Below are 15,602 nucleotides of genomic sequence, written 5' to 3'. Positions count from 1 at the left end.
TGGATTTTCTTTTTTTATTCATTTGTGTTCTGCACACTGACACAGAGGGAAAAGAAGATGCCTGGAACTTAAATATGGAAGAGCTCTTTACACTACATCCACAATTTTGTGCCCTTCGCTCACTCGCATGTCAGTGAAAAATTGCTAACTATTATGAAATAGAACAAGTCACAAAAGAACCAAAAAACAAAACAAAACAAAACAAAAACCCTCATACAAAAAATATATCCAAGTGTGAAAAGGATTGTCCTCTTGGCATCTTCACATTCTTCTCTTCTGTGTACTTATATACAATACTGGAAAGAAAAAAATAAATACGCTGAAAAAAAAAACATGTGCTAAAGTATCATAATAGCAAGTTTTAAAAGCAAAGATTTTGGTCTAACATCTCTGCAAATTGGAAGGGATTTTTCATACTGCACAATAAATTCTATGATATTAAAAACCAAATTTGAAGAACCGAGACCTGGGTTTGATGTCTTACAAGGACTGTGTTCTAGTGTTCACTATACATTTGACTGCAAATCGTGACCAAGAGAATAAAATAAAATGGACGTGAAAATCCGTGGAATCTAAGGACGTTTTATAATAATTCTGCCTGTAGTAACATAAATCTACCAGACTAAACTTCAAGTTAACAATTAAAAACATATTTTCAGGGACACCTGGCTCAGCAGTTGAGCGTCTGCCTTCGGCTCAGGGTGTGATCCCAGAGTCCCAGGATCGACTGCCACATTAGGCTCCCTGCGTGGAGCCTGCTTCTCCCTCTGCCTATGTCTCTGCCTCTGTGTCCCTCATGAATGAATGAATAAAATCTTTAAAAAAAAAATTTTTTTTTCAAAAAAAATTTTTTTCATCCATCTTTCCAATATAAACTTTAAACCTGCTATTTACTATTTAATTACAACAAGATAAACAAGAGCTGAGGAGTTTTTTGCTTTGTTTTTAAATACTAAAATCTTTATTCTGAATTCCCTTTTAAAGTATCAACCTTTGGTGTTATCCAAAAGTTTGCTCAGCAAGCCCTCATGACCACCCAAAATGAACTCCTTGGGATATGTGGTACCTAAGAATGAGACAAAACTTAATAACTAGGTGACTGTGGTCAGGCTTTCACCAGAGGTGTTCTGCCCTTCCCACCTCCATGCCTACTCAGACTCTGACATGTCCGTTCAAAGTGAACATTCAGAGGTATCTTGATCAAAGAACATAGCACAGATTAAATAGAATCCTTCTTAAGAGACAAGGATATGAATCTGGGAGTCTAAAGATAACTACCACTGATTTCATCATGGAAAAAGTTATATGATGGGAAGTGTCAGAATGATGGTAGAAACATGCCCAGGAAACTGGACACACCCTGGAGGTAGTGTCCATGTGACAGGATCTAGCCTGTCACCACTCACAGGTGACTGCTGCTCTAAGCTGTCTAGATGGTGAAAGATCATAACATTTCCAATAAATGGAGGGAGTAAAATAAAACTAATGTAAAAAAACAGGAAATTATACATGCCGAGAGGGATAAAAAGCCAACAAAAGATCTATACAGAGATAGGATGTGAAGAAATACGGTACTATAAGAACTAGAGATAGAAATATCTATAATAAAAGTTGGGATATTTAGTTCAGTGCAGAGACCCAACTGTTAATAAGGGGGGAGGAAGAAATTACCCAGAACTAAAGAATGCACATCAATAAAAACCCCAAACTCAGGAGCCCCAGAGCTGCATTTGGGGGATGGGATCAAAACGGGGGAGGGATGAGTCAAAGGATAATTTTCTCAGTTTTGATGTTTTCCTCTTCCCCCTGAGAAATTCAAATATGACTTCATTGCTAATTCTTTCAAACAAGGAACTTAAAAGTAGTCATAACATTCATAGCAATGTACTGGTTGTTAAGAAGCAGATCAACTTTAGAATCATTTTTCCTATTTTGTCATTTTGCCAAACTAAAGGAGGCCAACCTCCACAAAAAGCATCTGAACATTTAAGAGAGAAAGGCCAATCAGGACAGGCTAACTGCAAAATGATGCAAACCAAAGATAATGGGGCAAGAGTGGCCACTCTTACAGCTCCAACTTCTGATGTGAGAGGCAGTGCTGGGGGAATGTAATAAACTGTACTCAGGGTTCTGAATCAGTGTCCTACTGCCCCTCAGGTCCTTGTTAGTGGAGAGAGGGAAGGTGAGAATGTCTATTCCAAAATTGTATGAAGCATCCTAAAAACACTAGCCACAGTAAAGATCTGAGATAGAAGAAGTTAAAAATAAACAAAGCAAAATGAAAACTAAACTTTTGAATTATGTAGAAAATCTGCGGGGGATCCTGATTATAGACAAAAAGGCTTCTTTGGGGATGTTGCACAACTGTACAGCGAGAGATTATTACCATTGTTTCCACGGATAAATGCATCACCATACTTATTCTTCAGCTGTCCATTTACATATTCTTCCGTCTGCTCCAAGGCTATATTCATGTAGCCATCCAGGCAAGCCAGGACCCCTGGAGGCAGATTTAGTCAAAGAGAAGATATACAAGGCAAATAAGAGTTGAAAATTACAGGGTACACCTTAGAGCTGACAATCTCATTATTCGTTAGCTCTCACATCCTTAATATAAAAATTCACGCTGTAAGTGAAACTCAATAGTTTCATTCTATGCCAATGTGAATGAAGGCTAAGAAGCATACAGTGTGAAAGCAGACATGGATGCATTGCTAACAGGGAAAACATCAAACTATCACTTGCTTCATGGGACGTGTGATCACAGCAAGTTCTAAAGCCTTCACAAAAATAACGTAACGAGCACACTCCAAATAAAATACCATTCTTTGAAAGCTAAAATCAGGAGTGGGCAATTATGCACGAACAAATGACCACTGGCCAAGGCTCCTCACTTCCAGGGGGCATGTCTTACTTTAGCCACTAAGTAAAATATGAGTCTGGCAGATTTACTGCATTCTTTTGCAACATCTACTGCAGCAGATGAATGTACTCCAGGGTTAAGAGGAAGTCTCCACAATCTGTTAAAATAATAGAAGAGGAGATAGCAGGTGCTCCTGAAGGAACAACTTAAAGCTGTGACTCACAGTGAAGAGCAGCTTGAGAAGACAGGGCACCATATTGCATTATAACACATCCCTTTCTGTTTTGTTACACTTAGAATATTTTCAAATCCAGACTAATATAGAAAAATGGCCAAAAACATTCTAAAGAGCTTTTAAGGGAAACTGTTTGAGTCAATCTTTTTAATTGTGTTGAGATGGTATAAATTGTGCACAATGTGCCCTGATAATTTTTTTCAAAAGATGAAAATATAGAAGCCTCCGAGTCTCTAACTTCAAGCGGTAATATCTAGAAAAAAAAAATTAAGAATACTACAAGTTTGATACAATTAGCCAAATCGATAGCTTCATTTAGTCTCACTTCGTTAATATGCTCCTCACTCCCTGCCTCTGCCCTCATTTGCCTCTAAACAAAAATGTTTCTTTTCCAAATTGTGTAATGAGAACACACGACATTAATCTGAAGGAATTCTGCTAGAAGCTGTACACTTTCAAATAATCAGAATAGATTTGAACAATTACTAACAATTATTTTCCATCAAAAGAAAGCCTAAGATATAACTTTCCTGTTTATTTCCTACTGTATTATTTTATATCTAAGCCACAATCCTAAGTGAGCAAGAAACTTCCAAAGCATGATATGCAAATGTTTGAAAGTTAACCCAAAGCATTTCAAAATGAAATATTCACTAGTAAAAAGTTATGTATTCTCCTTGCAAAGGTTGATTTAAGAAAAAGGCCAGGAGGTTGTCATTGTCTCTAAAGGGATAAAGTACCAGGAAGAACAGGAAAAAAAAAAGTTTTCTTCAAAATTTAAGAGAAATTGCTACAAAGAGCTGGGTTTTTAAAATTTAATCATGACAGTGACTAGCCATGTGAAAGGCCTCCAACCTCTCTAGTAAACAAAAAAAAAAAAAACAAATAAAATGAAACTAGCACTTGTTGCCAATTAGAATGGAAAAGCTGAAAAGAAGGGGTTGGTGAGAACCCACAGAAGAATAAGCCCATCTGCCTTGAGGGGAGGGCCACTTGGCACACTCATTAACACAGAAATCCTAGCCTAGGGAATTTATTTTAAAGAAATACTTGGATACATGTCAAAGGAGAAAAGCTGTTTACTTAAAATAGTAAAAAAAACACTGGTAAACACCTACACATCCATCAATAGGAAATTGGTTAAAAACAAAAACAGAACTGTGGTACATCCCCATAAGGTACTCCTATACAGCATTAAACATTCTATATTGTCAGAGAACTGAATATATTTTTTTAATGTAAAAAGAAAAAAAATCAGAATGTTTGCAGAGCTGATCCCATTTATATGAAATTATGCTTATATGGATTCAGGTCCAAACTGGTTAGCCTGATTCTCTCTGGATGGTAGAATTTGGGGAGACTGCTTTCTTCTGTATATTTTTCTTCATTATTTGCTTTGAAATTCTTTAGAAAAGAGAGATGAAATGAAAAAAAAAAAAAAGAAAAATTCATATACTACCTTTACAAATTAAAATATTATCCCTAACGAGTATAGAGAAAAAAGTCAGGCTAGGCCGGCTGAACTCCTCAGTGAAGTGGGTTCTGAGAAGATACTGAACACAATGTCCCCACCCTAACCAACTGTTGAATATGCTCAAATCTCTTAAAGTCTATTCTCTCCTCTGTGCTCATCAAACGTTCATGGGTATGAAGCAGTACATAGAGACTTTATACCTCAGTATTCAGTATAAATCCATTAGTTTCCACTATAAAAATAAAATTAAACTGGGTTATTGATGTCAAGAAACTAAAGCAGTACATAAACAGCAGAGTGGCTTCTTAACAAGGCTTTTAAGTCAGGCTTGAGTTGGGAGTCCTAGCTCCTCCCTTGCTAGGTAGGGACAAGCAGACATCTCAAAGGATTTATGTGAAGATAAATTGGAAACTGAAATGATTAGCACACACTGGACACATAGGAGGTTCTCAGAAAAATTAAGCTTGCAAGAGTGGAAAGAGGAAAAAGCTCAAAATTAGCATCCTCATTCAGAAAAGAGACAAGAAAAGGCTTTACTCTGCTAATGAATGAGTAATCCGTACCTGGGGAAAAATTCCAGATAATTAACACATTAAATTTTGGAAGATTAGGGTTTCAGTAACTTTTTAAAAAATGGCATTTGATACCATTCCTCCTGCGAAGTTAATTTCAGTAGTGTCACAGCCTCTTAAAAAGAGCATTCTCAGGGGATCCCTGGGTGGCTCAGCGGTTTAGCGCCTGTCTTTGGCCCAGGGCAGGATCCTGGAGTCCCGGGATCCAGTCCTGCATCGGGGTCCCTGTGTGGAGCCTGCTTCTCCTTCTGGCTGTGTCTCTGTTTCTCTCTCTCTCTCTGTCTCTCATGAATGAATAAGTAAAATCTAAAAAAAAAAAAAAAAAAAAAAAAAAAAAAAAAAAAAAGCATCCTCTAAACGAATGGGAAGGAGTACTTGGATAGCATGCACACCAGAAGGGTGGGGAGTTCAGGCTGTAAGGTGACACTGTCTAAATAGTTGCTTGTCCCTCTTGAATACTTGGGCAAAAACAAAGGCTGCCATGACAGGTGTTCTTCCATCTCCAGTTATTCATGCCTGAGGTGGCTGAGAATCCTGGCTGTTACTAGGACGTACACATACGGTCTCAAAGCAGAGACAGGTGACAGCAGTCACACAAATCACACCGGAAGTCAGAAGCACACACACTGCTTTCCACCTTGTCTCGAAAGGGAACCATCTCAGCAGTGGAAAAAGAAATGGGCACAAAACCTGCTGGTAACCACTGCTTCTTCATTTGACTGGGTATGTTCAAGAGCTTAATAAAAACCAGTTAAGTCATATTTACTTATTTAGTTGCACCAGTGAGGACGAAGCATGAAAATATTACCTCGATAATCCACTCCAGAATTCAATTTTACCACAACTGGTCGTCCGATGATTTGCTTTAAGAAGTCACTGGGGGTTTGCTTCCGTAGACTCATTTTAACAATCCTGATCAGAAATCTGAAAAGGAGCAATAAAAGCCAAGACAAAAGTTAATCATTTACTCAAAACTCAAAAAAAGCCCTGAAGCCTTCAACATATTTATAGGAAATCAAGTATCAAAAGAGCACACATAACTCAACATTATTCGCTACTATTACAACACGACAGCTAGCACGTTTTCAGTACTACCAGCCAGATACTAAGCTAATGCATGACTTCAGTTGGTTATCCCACAGCAACCCTACACCACAGCTCCGTTAACAGAGCCTCTGTTCTTAATCACTTGTCACTACTGTCTCACACCGTCAGGATACCCATTACAACCACTGCCACCTCCCTCATTTACTGGATGCTTAGTCTATACTGAGCCACTCTGCTGAGATCCTAATAAACATGATCCCATTTAATCTTTATAAGAACACTGGAAAGAAAGTCTTAATATCTCCATTTTGCTAATGACAATAAAAGCACAAAAAGCTGAAATAATTTGCCCTCAAATGTGATATAACCAACATTCAAGCTCAAAACAATCACATTTTAAAGTCTATGTTATATAATGTAGACATATTTACAACCAGCTGATGCCAAAAGAGTGTTTCTAAAAATAATTATAAGCATAATTGAGAGCTAGTATCTGAGTGTACTATATGCCATGCCAGCACTTACCTAAGCACTTTTTATGTTTTAATCCATTTAAAATTCACTACCCTATGAGGTAGGTGTTGTTTTTAATCTTCATTCAACAGATGAAGAAATAGACACAGAGGTCCTGCTCTGGTCACACAGCTAGTAAGTGGATGACCAGCCCATGCTCTTAATCACCACCTTATACAGCCTCCTGAAAGTTGCTATTGCAGTTGCTATTTACTCTATTACAATTAGAGCAGATATACACTCTATTTAATTAAGAAAAAAGTATTTTTAAAAAAAGTTTTTATTTTAATCATCCAGTGTCCATTTCAAGTGCATTCCTTAATTCCTATCCCCTATTTCACCCATCCCCCCACCCACCTCCCCTCTGGTCACTGTGTTCTCTGTAGTTAAGGGTCTAGTTCTTGGTTCGCTCTTTTTTCCCCTTTGTTTGTTCTGTTTCTTAAATTCTACATGAGTAAAATCATATGGTATTTGTCTTTCTCTAACTGGCTTATTTCACTTATAATACTCTCTAGCTCCATCCATGTCACTGCAAATGGCAAGATTTCATTCCTTTTTATGGCTAATATCCTGTTTCATACACACCACACACCACACACACACACCACCTCTTCTTTACCCATTCATCAGTTGATGAACACTTGGGCTACTTCCATAGTTTGGCTATGGCAGATAATGCTCTATGAACAACGGGGTGCATGTATCCCTTTGAATTAGTATTTTTGTATTCTTTGGGTAAATACCTAGTGTGATTGCTGGATCATGGGGTAGTTCTATTTTTAACTTTTTGAGGAATCTCCATACAGTTTTCCAGAGTGGCTACAACAGTTTACATGCCTACCTACAGCACACGAGTGTTCCTTTTCCCCCACATTCTCATCAATACTTGTTTCTTGTGTTGTTGATTTTAGTCATTCTGACAGGTATGAGGTAATATCTCATTGTAGTTTTGATTTGCATCTCCTTGATAATTAGTGACACTGAGCATGTTTTCAAGTGTCTGTTGGCCATCTGTGTGTCTTCTTTGGAGAAATGTCTGTTCATATCTTCTGCCCATTTTTTAATTGTATTATTTGGTTTTGGGGTGTTGAGTTTTAGAAGTTCTTTCTATATTTTGTATACTAACTCTTTTTTTTTTTTGTATACTAACCCTTTATCAGAAATGTCATTTGCAATATCTTTTCCCTTTCCACAGGTTGCCTTTTAGTAAAAAAAGTCTTGAAATTCAAGAATAGGAGTCTGAAATACAGACAGAACATTACATACCCTAATCAAACATACATAGTTGCGAATCACTCCTTTCCAAATTCATCTTGTTATACAACAGTTTCCTGTCTCAAAATATTTTGGTAAACAAATGTAACAAAACTGTAGTTACTTAAGCAAAAACTGCCAGCAAAAGGACTTTGGAAAATGTTTTTGTTTCAAATTCAGCTCACTGCCATTTAGTAGCCATATAGTACGGACACTTAACAATCCGTATAGAGAGCAACCCCATGGCTCAGCAGTTTAGCGCTGCCTTCAGCCCAGGGCCTGATCCTGGAGACCAAGGAGGGAGTCCCACATCGGGCTCTCTGCATGGAGCCTGTTTCTCCCTCTGCCTGTGTCTCTGCCTCTCTCTCTCTGTCTCTCATGAATAAATAAATATTTTTTAAAATTTTTTAAAAAATCAGTATGGATACAATATTTTAAGGACTCTCCTCAAGAACTCAAATCGTTTTTAATCAGGATTTTTATAACATTTTCTTTCATAAACAGCACTGCTTACTTCTCTCAGCCACTCCATGATCTGAGTACAAGTTCAGGAACATCGTTTGGAGATTTTTCTCACAGTGAATCTGTGCCAGCTTAAGCAGTCTGGGTAAGCTAGAATGCTCAGTTAATGGCTTTTCATTTCTTCAACAAATACATACATGTCCACACATATTTTCTGGGAAATTCAAAAACATGGCATTCACACAAGTTCTGACCTTAAAGAACTTAAAATCCAGAAGAATTTAAACTCTTGTTCAAAGGGTGTGAGTAAACAAAAGTGATTATAATTTAAGTGAAATAATTCTCTTTAATTACAAAAAGTCAACATCTTAAGTTAAATAAAAGAAAATGCAAATTTCACAAAGTATTCTTAAATTGGGGGCTGTTCTTTGGACCATTCTATATTCCATCTCCCCAAGGTTTGAAAGATGGGATCAAACGGGATCAGCTAATTATTTTACTCAGCAAATTTTAATTTAACTGGATTGCCAGGTTTTCTTTTTGTTGTTGTTGTTGTTCTTGTTTTTTTGTTTTTAGTTAGAGTCTCAGTCAATATCTGGAATTACAACTACTATTCAGGACGACCACTATTCATTCCAGACTCAGACCACACAATTTTATTTACACTGTTGTGAGTGCAAGAAAAAATGTTACAAAGTAAATCCTGTAACAGACTCAGTACTCTTGATGAGTTTAGTAAAAACAAACAAATCTTCCCATTCATCTATAAACTGCCTTATTTATGTCCCAAACACGTGCTGTTTTGTGGCTGAACAGGTCTAGAGAGACTATAAACTCTAAGGGCCTGATTGAGACTCAGCTCATGAGTCAGGTCCATTTCCTATCGTATGCAAAATCCCATGATGGTACTTTCTTTCTAGGTACAAGACTGAGATGAAACTAGCTGTTTACTTTGTGTTGAAAAAACAAAACAAAAAATAAACACTAAGGAGGCAGACGCCTGGGTGGCTCAGTTGGTTTAATGTCTGCCTTCATCTCAGATCATGATCCCAGGGTCCTGGGATGGAGTCCTGCATCAGGCTCCCTGCTCTGGGGGGAGCCTGCTTCTCCCTCTCCCTCTGCCACTCACCTTGCTTGTACATGGTCTGTCTGTCTCTCTCTCTCTCTCTCTCTCAAATAAATAAAATCTTTATAAAAAGATTTTTTTAAAGAATCACTGAGATGTATGGTCATGTGAAAATCTAGTTGACAGGAATATTATTAACTACCCTGTGTCCAAAGTTAAAAGTTAATACAGAAAAAAATACAGGCCTAGATAAATGCTGGTATTAGCTATTTTTAAAAAACATTATTCATCTTATTTCTTCATTTTTTTTAAAAAAGAATAGGTAAAACTCTTCTCTTCTAAGCTCATCAAAGGTCACAGCTCTGTCACGAAGCCACATGTTTACTCGGATTAGCATCACTCTCTTCCTGAAGGTGTTCCATACCTCAAACTTTCGTTCAGCATCAAAGGGTCAGGTGCACAGGCTATGGGTGCAACGTTGTTAACATGTTCCACATAGCCTCGGGCCCTCAGAGGGTACACTCCAAAGCGGGCACAGAAACACATCAATGGAGAACTTTTTAAAAGCTGTATATCTTGGGATAGAATTATGCAGAGACAAGTGCACAGAGAAAGCAGCTCCCTGAGCACAGGCTGGGCAGGGCAAGGGCTTTCTGGAGGTGACACCAGCGTTGAGTGGGAAGGAAAAGGAGGGCCGAGTCTGAAAGGACAGAAATCCTAGCAAAAGCACTGGACATGTGTTTGGGATTGAGGAGAAAATGTTGCAGCCAAGAGGATGAAATGTAGCCGGTGTGTGTGTGTGTGTGGCAGGCATGTATGTATGTGTGTGTGTAGCCAGGGTGTGTGTGGCAGGCGTGTGTGTGTGTGTGTGTGTGTGTGTGTGTATGCATATGCAGCCGGGGTGTGTGTGGCAGGACCACATTCCTGGCAAGCTCGGCAAGCCAAGCCAGGCTGGGAGAGCTTGAACTTGAGCCGCCAGGTCGGTTTCCCAGCATGAATCGATGGGCTTACTTGGAGATTCTGCTTCAGTGGGTCTGGAGAAGAGCCCAGGAACCGGTCTGCACATGCCTCGCAAGTCTGGGGACTACCGTGTCAGGCGCAAAGAACACAAGAGGGTGATAGGCAGAGGCCTGCGCAGGCAGTGCAAGTGAGCCGCCTCAGCTGGTTCTGGCAGCGCCATTCCCCTACCTGGCTGTACTCGGTGGAACCTGTCACTATTCTCTTACAATCTCCACCTTTTCTTTTTTTTTTTTTTTTTTTTAAATTTTTTTAAATTTTATTTATTTATGATAGTCACATAGAGAGAGAGAGAGAGGCAGAGACATAGGCAGAGGGAGAAGCAGGCTCCATGCACCGGGAGCCTGACGTGGGATTCGATCCGGGGTCTCCAGGATCGCGCCCTGGGCCAAAGGCAGGCGCCAAACCGCTGCGCCACCCAGGGATCCCTCCACCTTTTCTATACAAGTCTTTTCTCCCTCAAAAGCCACGTGAAAGGAAAGACTACTACCAGGCTTGTCATTTTTTTCTCCAGGACATCTACATTCTGCTAAATCTCTTGGAAAAAAAAATACATTTCAAAAGTTATTTGAAAAGAGGGTGGCTGCTTCAAACGCATTTTATCCATCACTCTAAGAGACCACATCTTCTACATTCATCTTCATTAGGCTTCCTTGGTACTCACTGTTACTTAATGACTTGCCCATAAATCCATTTTGTATGAGTAAATTGGTCTCAACATCACAATTTTTCCCATCACTTGGCTCATGTAATTTTAAGTGTTCATCTTTTAAATTGGTTAAGGCAGAAGGCAGAGTTCTGGACATGTCTGAAGCAAGAGAAAAGCCTCTTGAACCATAAACACATAAGAGGAAAAAGGCCTCCTTTCTGCAGGGTCACCTTGATAAAACTTCTCCCTTCAAAATTAAAGCCATAATCACCTCTATGCCTCTCTCCCTCCCCTGACTCCTACTCAGGTTTGTTTTAAATGACCTATTTTCAGAAATGGCTATTAAGTCAAAGGCAGTATATTTTCTGCCAGAAGCTACTGAGAGGTCTAGTATAAGAACATCTGCAAACTGCCCTGCAGAGATTTTTTTTTTAGTAGAAGAATGGAGGGAAAAAAGAACCAAATTTTATTCATCCAACTATGTGCCTGGTTGTTAGATTCACGAGTGATTCACAGTAACCCTGCAAGGTGGTAAGCAGAACTAAGGCTTGGTCCCAAAGCCTCAGCGCTTTCAAAGCTGCCCTTTGGAGTATGTCTAGATTCTCCCCTTACGCGTGGGGAATGGCCACAGACATATATGGAGATGTAGGGGAGATCCAGCTGGAGGGTAGGAGCACTGCAGGAAAACTGCCTCAAGTGACAAAGTGCTGTAAACTAGCCTGCGGAGAAATACAATGGTCAAAGGTTAAGCAGTACATCTAATGTGATTTTGAGTTACATCACTGAGCAGAAGGCATGCAAATCCTTGTTTCTTGGCAATGTTTACCTGTAAACTTTCACCTACTTGAGGGCATCAGACACTGAAAACAGCTCTCAACATATCTCCCTTCTCGGACAGAGGGGGTACCTAGCCCTCTTCTGAAGGATTCATACCAATTCCTCCTCCCCATCCAGGAGAGGGCCACTTTCCTCCCCTCTCTCACTCCAGCCATGAATCCAGCACTCAGAGAGCACCCCTTCCCATTTAGCAGGCTGTTCTGCAGTTTTCCTGTTGATCAGTCTCCCACAGTAGGTTCTAAGCTTCTCAGAGACAGGGGAAAAGGAACCTAAGCTCACCGGCCAATCAATCCTGTGGGAGACATTTGAGGACAGTGCCAAGGAAAATCCCTGTCCCTTTCACCCCTACCCGCAAACTATGGGTATAGTGACTAGCACTGCATCATCTGTGCACTTAAATGGCTATACCACAGTCATATCTCTGCTACTGACCACCAAATAAAAGACAAAGAAAATAGAAATGTTTCTGTGTTGTACAAGAACCAGCTGCATCCGAGTCAACAGAGATGCTTGTTAAAATGCAGATTCCTGAAGTCTACTACTCCTAGTCAGACTCCCCAGGCAAGGGGCACCGTAACTGACATTTTATAAAGCTTCCCAAATGATTCCTGTAAGCAAATGCGGACATCTGGAGACATTCTGGACTGTCTTGAATGAGGAGGGTGGTGCTAGGACATAGAGGCCAAGGATGTTGCTTAACATTCTAAAAAGCACAGGACAGTGCTCCACAGCAAAGGATTATCCGGCCCAAAATGTCAACTGAGGTTGAAAAACTCTGTTATAAACCCTTTATCAAAAAACCATTGTTCTCTAGTATTCAAGTAACAAGGAGTTTTAAAAAACTTTCAAGGTATAACAAATGAGAACAAACAGCTCAATTCTAATCAGATGATCGAGTACAAATTCTAACTTTTAATTTTTTTTTAAATTCTAACTTTTTAGATACTTTATCCCGACATAAAGGGAATCTAAAAACAACTGTCAAGAAATCTTGAAGGGGGGGAAATCCTTGGGTGGCTCAGCGGTTTGGCGCCTGCCTTTGGTCCAGGGCGTGATCCTGGAGTCCTGGGATCGAGTCCCGCATCAGGCTCCCTGCGTGGAGCCTGCTTCTCCCTCTGCCTCTCTCTCTCTCTCTCTCATGAATGAATAAATAAAATCTTAAAAAAAAAAAAAATCTTGAAGGGTTGCCATTTTAAGTAATGGATTTCTTAGTCCCAGTCCTGAAAATGGTCAATTTCCCAAGTGTTACACTTCCCTCAGATGACTAAAATCTCTGTTATTTCTAACAGGACAAAATAATTCAAGTGATGCCAAGATTTTTAAAAATGCTCATACAAGTATGCCACAGTTTAGTGAGAGACCACCCAATGCAGCATAAGGAGTACTCACTTGGGAGATGGGAAACCTGAATTCTAATCCCAGTTCTGCTACTTAATGTAGCTGTATACCTTGGAGAACTCATCATTTCACCTCTCAAGGCCCCAGGTTCCTCATCTGCAAAATAAGGGAGTTATGCTGGATGACCACTTAAGAGATCATCCTGCTCTAACATTGTCAGCCTATGCAGGAACTCCAGTAATACTTTTACACACACACACACACACACACACACACACAAACCCAAGATAATTCTCTAGACTCCTGCACAAAATTCAAGCAATTAGCATTATGAAACACCACCATAAAAAAAAAAAAAAAAAAAAAAAGTGAGGGTGACGTGTTAGAAATACATATTATGAGCTATCATACTTTTGGTGAAAACAGGCACAACCTTACATGAAATGCAAACTGCTAAAACTCTCCTGGAAAACAATTTGGCAAGGGGTATGTAGATCTGAAGAGACCTTACTGGAGCACAGCACCTATTGTAAAAATGTCCTTGCTCAGAATCAATCCAAGTGAATCATCCGAAATGCAGTTTTAAAAATAACGTTTATCAAAGTACTACCTGGGATGCTAGGATGAAACAAAAATTCGCAAACACCCTAAATGCCTCACAGTCGGGAAATGGCTGAATAATTTACGGGACCTACACAAGGACAGAACAGGTAGCCCACCGAAAGGCGCAAAATCAGAAATGACATTTAAGAGGCACTTTTCAATGAAAGCGGACAACTCTCTGTACTGTTAACGGAGGGCACAGGTAGTCGTAGCTCAAAGAGGAAGTGGCACGTACAAGAGTAAAGATGGAAGGGGTTCAGCGAATAGGGCTTCCTTCGCTAAGCGCTTCTGAGTCCAGGATCTCCACAGCCTGTGTCTCTGCGGCATTGGGGGGAGGGGGGGCACCCTAAGGCCCCATCCCCTGCTCCGGCCGCGCGCGCTCATCCGCGGCAGCCCCGGCGCCAGGACTCGACGCCGTACCCTGCGGGCGCCCGCGGCCCGAGGCCCCGGTAAGGTGGCCGCGGCGGCCCCGGAGCCCTCGGAACCCGGCGCGGCCCACGGGGCCCCGCGGCCCGCTCTCCCGCCCACCCGCCGGCGAGGACCCCGCCAGCAGCCCCGGTCCCGGTCCCGGAAGGCGAGTCGGCGGCGCGGGGAGGCTGCGGCGGGCGCCCGCGGGGTCCATCGCCCCTCCGGGGGGCTCTGGGCCGGGCCCCTGGGGTCCGCGCGGCCCGCCTCCCGGCTGCCGCTCCCCGCACCCACCCCGGGCCAGCGAACACCGGGGCCCCCGCCGCCCGCGCGGCCGCCCGGCTCACCTGGCGGCCGGGACCCAAACCCCCGCTCCAGGTGGCGCGCAGCTCCGGCCTCCGCCGAAGCCCGGGCGAAACCGAAAGTGAAACTGCCGGAGCGGGCGGCGCGCCTCTGCGGCCGCCGGGGAGCGCCCTTCCGGGCTACGGCAGCCTGCGGGGCCCAAGAAGGCCGCGCTTCGGCGGCGCGCGCCGAGCCCGGAGTCTCGTTTGGCCCGAAGGCAAAGTTGGGGCTTTGGCGGTCAGAGGAGAAAGAGCCGCTGCTGCTACCTCTTAGCAGAAAGCAAACACCCCTTAAAATACTTAAAACAAAACAAAGCCTGGAAGTGATCTTTTAGGCAGGATTTCCTTTAGGCAGAGATGCAAGAAATAGCTTGAAGTCCTACTAAACTGGAATTGACTACTAGGGTCATGACTATACAGGCTCGGAAAGGTCCTTGAAAAAGTTAATGCAAATAAATAAAGCAGGCATCCTCAAATCTTTAAATCCACTTTGGATTTTGATCGTGCGATGAAGTCATTATTAGCAAGAGATTGTTTCCATGGCAACGTAATTGCCACAAAAAGAATTAAAATCCCTAAAGTAGCTCCGTATTATAATGGTATGACTTGCGTTACATTACAATCTAGTTCTAATTGGAAATGGTATGCAGACATTATTTAAGTGCTGCTATGGGAACTTGGTTTGGAATTCTGCATGGATTCTCAATATTCTTGCTATTAGTGGAAAGGGCGAAGAAAAAGAAGTGTTATACCAACACTTGATTCCTTTTTCTCCTCACACACATACCCTCAACTTAAAACCTATACTTTAATTCTGCTTGTGATTTGCAACACTCTAAACAAAGAAATAATATCTTTGGACAGATTCTTAACTCTTAAGTGTTACAGATCTAAGATGCAGGGTTTTTTCCCTAAGATCTACATGA

General features: G+C 41.2%; 1 protein-coding gene across 2 annotated transcripts; it reads right to left on the bottom strand.

Moving 5' to 3' along the window:
- Positions 1–14,842, bottom strand: LSM6 (LSM6 homolog, U6 small nuclear RNA and mRNA degradation associated). 2 transcript variants are annotated; one of them, XM_077846251.1, is made up of 5 exons: positions 14,683–14,835; positions 13,379–13,483; positions 5,953–6,068; positions 2,387–2,500; positions 1–296 (listed from the first exon to the last, which is right to left on the bottom strand). In XM_077846251.1, exons 3-5 carry the CDS (start codon positions 6,044–6,046, stop codon positions 262–264), a joined length of 243 nt encoding a protein of 80 aa, XP_077702377.1. In that variant the 5' UTR covers positions 6,047–6,068; positions 13,379–13,483; positions 14,683–14,835; the 3' UTR covers positions 1–261. The 2 variants fall into 2 exon arrangements, with proteins under 2 accessions (XP_077702377.1, XP_077702376.1); XM_077846250.1 differs by lacking the exon at positions 13,379–13,483 and having other exon boundaries at positions 14,683–14,842.
- Positions 14,843–15,602: the final 760 nt, after the last annotated feature.

This window comes from Canis aureus, chromosome 13 (assembly GCF_053574225.1).
Source record: "Canis aureus isolate CA01 chromosome 13, VMU_Caureus_v.1.0, whole genome shotgun sequence".
Taxonomy (NCBI): domain Eukaryota; kingdom Metazoa; phylum Chordata; class Mammalia; order Carnivora; family Canidae; genus Canis; species Canis aureus.
Note: the sequence above shows the minus strand (reverse complement) of the source record. Positions and strands in the feature narration are given on the sequence as shown.